Source organism: Physcomitrium patens, chromosome 1 (assembly GCF_059467195.1).
Source record: "Physcomitrium patens ecotype Gransden chromosome 1, ASM5946719v1, whole genome shotgun sequence".
NCBI classification, from domain to species: Eukaryota; Viridiplantae; Streptophyta; class Bryopsida; order Funariales; family Funariaceae; genus Physcomitrium; species Physcomitrium patens.
This window is the reverse complement of record NC_143410.1, coordinates 9,109,565-9,113,660: the sequence shown is the minus strand read 5'-3', so window position 1 is coordinate 9,113,660 and position 4,096 is coordinate 9,109,565. Positions and strand designations below refer to the sequence as shown.

Genomic DNA, 4,096 nt, shown 5'->3' with positions numbered 1-4,096 from the left:
AAAAACACACGTATTTATAAAAACAAACATACTTGAAAATTACAAAAATCTTATATAAACTAATATATTGATTCAATTGTGATAGAACAAAGATTTATTACAACTTATTTTTAGTTAGAACAAAAATGATGTTAGTAGCCAAAACTTGAAACCAAGATGTATTTTTTTTACCTCATATAAAATACATATTAAATGTATGCTATTAATAGGTCTAAATTATGTAATTTGAGTTATTACAACTTCACTTTTATTCTTTTCATTTGTTATATGCAAAACAATGGTCATATATATATATATATATATATATACATGCATTTTTCCAAAATGAACCATGGTTCTTGATTAGAATGAACCTAACATCTTCTCCAAACGCACCTGGGAACAATCCTTGAGTTTGAAATTTACTCAACACCTGCTTGCTTTGAAGTGAGTCAAAGAAACGAAGCCCTTGAGTCCTTACAAAACTCGCAGCAGTGACGAAGGATGTCTGTCATCCACTCTCTGATCCAAACCCTGCCTTCACGCATTTCATCCACTTCGCATGGAGAACTGAAGACGACGAGCTGGGAACATCCCCGAGCTAACGGCCGGCTTAATTCCAACCAAAAGCACGACAATCTCCGCATCTTTCATTGCAGCTTACGTAGAATGAACGTCGATGCATTGATCTCACCACCTTAGAATTACGTAGCGTGTCTCGGCAGAACGATTTTGAATTACGTAGCGTATCTCGGCAGAACGATTTTGAGACAAATTTTGCCGCTTTCGGAGTGGTATTGCAAGAGCACGGGCCAACCCTAACCTATCGCGGCATCGTCGTGGTCCGCGTAGGGTTGCGAGAGACCTAGGTCGCGCGCGGTCGCGGAGATTGGGAGGAGGAAGGGAGATCGGCATTGTAGATGAGTGAGGAGGAAGGCGCGGGTGGAGGCGTTCGGGGTGGGGAGCAATCCGGAGTGGTCTTGGTTTAGGTTTGCGGGGGATTTTTTTGACTTTTGCGTGTTGTGGCGAGAGGGGGAGCGAGAGAGGGGAATTGGAAGTAGGCAGCCATGCCCTATGTCCCTCCACATCTGAGGGCGGGAGCCGCCCCAGCAGCAGCAGCACCGGCTTCTAGCGGTGGCGCAGCAGCACGCAGAGACGGAGGTCGAGACTCGTATGGCGGTAGCTTTGGAGCGAGCGCGGGTGCCAGGAGATCAGCGTCGGAGGGGTTTTCTGGGAACGGGAGCAGCGGCTATGGCAACGGATATGGATCATATGGTCGGGAGAGCACGGGGGGGAGCAGAGAGGGGAGCGCAGCGCGCGGGGTAGGGCACCCCGAGGTGGTGTGGCCGGACTGGAAGCCGTCGGAGCGCGTGCGGAAGCTGTTGCCCGAGCAGATTGCAGAGGTGAGGGCCAGGCTCAATGTGGACGTGGAGATTACGCCCGACACAGAGCCGGCGCCGGCTCCCATCGAGTCGTTTGAGGACATGTGCCTGCATTTGAGCATCATGAAGGACGTGACGTTCCACAATTACACAACGCCGACGCCCATCCAGGCGCAGGCTTTGCCGGTGGCATTGTCTGGGAGGGACCTGCTGGGATGCGCAGAGACGGGGTCGGGGAAGACCGCCGCGTTCTCGCTGCCTATGATCCAGCATTGTCTGGCGCAGCCGCCGATTCGCAGAGGGGATGGCCCGTTGGCACTGGTGTTAGCGCCCACGAGGGAGCTGGCGCAGCAGATTGAGAAGGAGGTGAAGGCGTTCAGCCGGTCGGCGGAGGGGTTCAAGACGTCGATCGTGGTGGGAGGGACGAACATTTACGAGCAGAGGTCGGAGCTGCGGGCCGGCGTGGAGATAGTGGTGGCCACTCCTGGTAGGTTCATCGATCACTTGCAGCAGGGGAACAGTTCTCTGTCGAGGGTGTCGTACGTGGTGTTGGACGAGGCGGACAGGATGCTGGACATGGGTTTCGAGCCTCAGATCAGGGAGGTGATGAGAAGCCTTCCGAAGAAGCACCAAACCCTACTTTTCAGCGCGACAATGCCGGAGGAGATCGAGGCTCTGGCGCAGGAGTACCTGAACAAACCGGTGCGGGTGAAGGTGGGAAGAGTGAGCAGCCCGACGGCGAACGTGACGCAGAACCTGGAGAAGATCACGGAGAAGGAGAAGATAGACAGCTTGCTGGCTCTGCTGGTGGACGAGCATTCGCAGTCGTTGGATTCCAATCAACCACCGCCACTGACGATCGTGTTCGTGGAGCGGAAGGCACGCTGCGACGAGGTGACGGATGCGTTGGTGGAGCAAGGGCTGAAGGCGACGGCGCTGCACGGAGGGAGGAGCCAGAGCGAGAGAGAGGCGGCACTGAGGGACTTCCGGAAAGGCACCACGAACATCCTGGTGGCGACGGATGTGGCTTCGCGAGGGTTGGACGTGACAGGTGAATGCGCTGACGTTCATTGCATCTGGAGTCAGTGGGCAACGTAGGTCGGTCTCGTGGTTAGAGAATGGGTCCCTCGGCATGGGGCACATGTCAAGGTTTGAGGCTGGGCATGAGAATGGTGGATGGTCAATTTTGCATTGGGCAAGAGAAGCGGAATAGATACAATGGCAGGGTCTGTTGTTGGAGTGCCGCAGTCTTGTCAAGTTAAGAATTTGGCGAGCCCAGGGCATGTCGGGTTGGTGGAGTAGAGAGTGGTTTGATTGTGCCGTAGACTGTCCTAGTTTTGTCTTTTTGCGGTTGGGAGTATGGTTTGTCTTGTGGCTAGCCTGAGCTGCTGATGCGAAGAGGTTTGTTTTCGAGGGATGACGAGTGGGGCGGTTGCTCCTCACGTCGGGGGAATCGTGGTTCAATCGGTTTTCTGTGCTGTATTATTTGGTGGATTGATTTCAGACAAGTTTGTGCAAGATGTTTGGTGGTCACGAAAGTTTAAGCGAGGGAGGGGGTATGGACGCCTGAATTTGCGGCGGGGATGGGCGAGGGGTTGGAGGGTTAGGATTTTCCAGACGTTCGGGTCTGGTTTTGGAGTGGTGCCATCACCAATGTTGTGAATGGATGTGTTCGTTGGTTTGGGACTCGTGACACCGGACTCTGTTGTACCGCATGTTCACTGTGGGAGATTTAACTTTTCTCGCCGGTGCTCTACTTGGAGCTAAGCGCACTCGGCTGAGTGATTTGTGATTACCGGGAATGTATGAGTGTATCCTGACGGATTTGGAGAAGCTGGGTGACAGGTGTGGCACACGTGATCAACTTGGACCTGCCGAAGACCATGGAGGATTACGTTCATCGGATCGGGCGAACGGGTCGTGCAGGGGCCTCGGGACGAGCGACGTCCTTTTACACGGAGCGAGACGTGTTCCTTGTTGCTCAAATCCGAAGGGCAATCACGGAAGCGGAATCCGGGAATACCATGGCGTTCGCTACAGGCAAAGCTGCGAGGCGGAAGGAGAGAGAGCAAGCGGCGGCGTTCAGAGAAGGGAGGATGACTCCTCTGGGAGTGGCTCAAGTTGGTGCGACGACAGTTCGCGTGGACGATAAGTACAAGCACATGCTTTCTGCTACGGCAGATCCGAAGAAGGGCGAAGGGGCAGCGGACGACGCATGGGAAGACTAGCGATGAGAGATGGCGGGCAGGTTTTGCTCTCGTCACAGCCATTGCCGGTGATTAGCAAGGACGTTGAAATATTTTTTGCTGGCACGTTGAGATCCGAAAGCAGGTGGGCGTCATTCCCACCGTTGTTTCAACAGCTCGAGTCCCAGGGGACTCGAGCGGAATGTCCTTAAGCTGCCATGGGACTGATAGTAAGCAAGACTACAGCCCTGAGCAAGTGAGAAATGAATGAAAAGCATCGTCGCGTGCGTTCAATGCGGTGTCTCCCCTTGCCACCGAAGGTTTATGAGGAGCATGAATGTGTGTTTCAGCGTGTGTGGTTTGTAGGAATGCGTCGTGAGGAGATGGGTCCAAAGTAGCGCTTGCTGCAACAGGAAGTCGGCTACTTGAGGGTCACGTGGGAATTACTATGCCGGTGAATTGTGACGGGGACTTGGCTTGTGAACGGAGTGATGTATGTTGGTCGTGATGGGACGTGAATGAGAGTTGCGTCTTTGGCTGTGTTAGTGT

At 53.4% G+C, this 4,096-nt stretch overlaps 1 protein-coding gene across 1 annotated transcript; it reads left to right on the top strand.

The window, feature by feature from the left end:
* The first annotated feature begins 588 nt into the window (after positions 1–588).
* Positions 589–3,841, top strand: LOC112281855 (DEAD-box ATP-dependent RNA helicase 20-like). Its single transcript, XM_090249423.1, has 2 exons — positions 589–2,412; positions 3,207–3,841. Exons 1-2 carry the CDS (start codon positions 1,047–1,049, stop codon positions 3,587–3,589), a joined length of 1,749 nt encoding a protein of 582 aa, XP_090105549.1. The 5' UTR covers positions 589–1,046; the 3' UTR covers positions 3,590–3,841.
* Positions 3,842–4,096: the final 255 nt, after the last annotated feature.

Excerpts from the sequence above, each read along its gene's own strand:
- LOC112281855 (XM_090249423.1), top strand. The coding sequence starts at position 1,047 with ATGCCCTATGTCCCTCCACATCTGAGGGCGGGAGCCGCCCCAGCAGCA. Across the intron at positions 2,413-3,206 it reads GCGAGGGTTGGACGTGACAG|GTGTGGCACACGTGATCAAC; the intron begins GTGAATGCGCTG and ends GCTGGGTGACAG.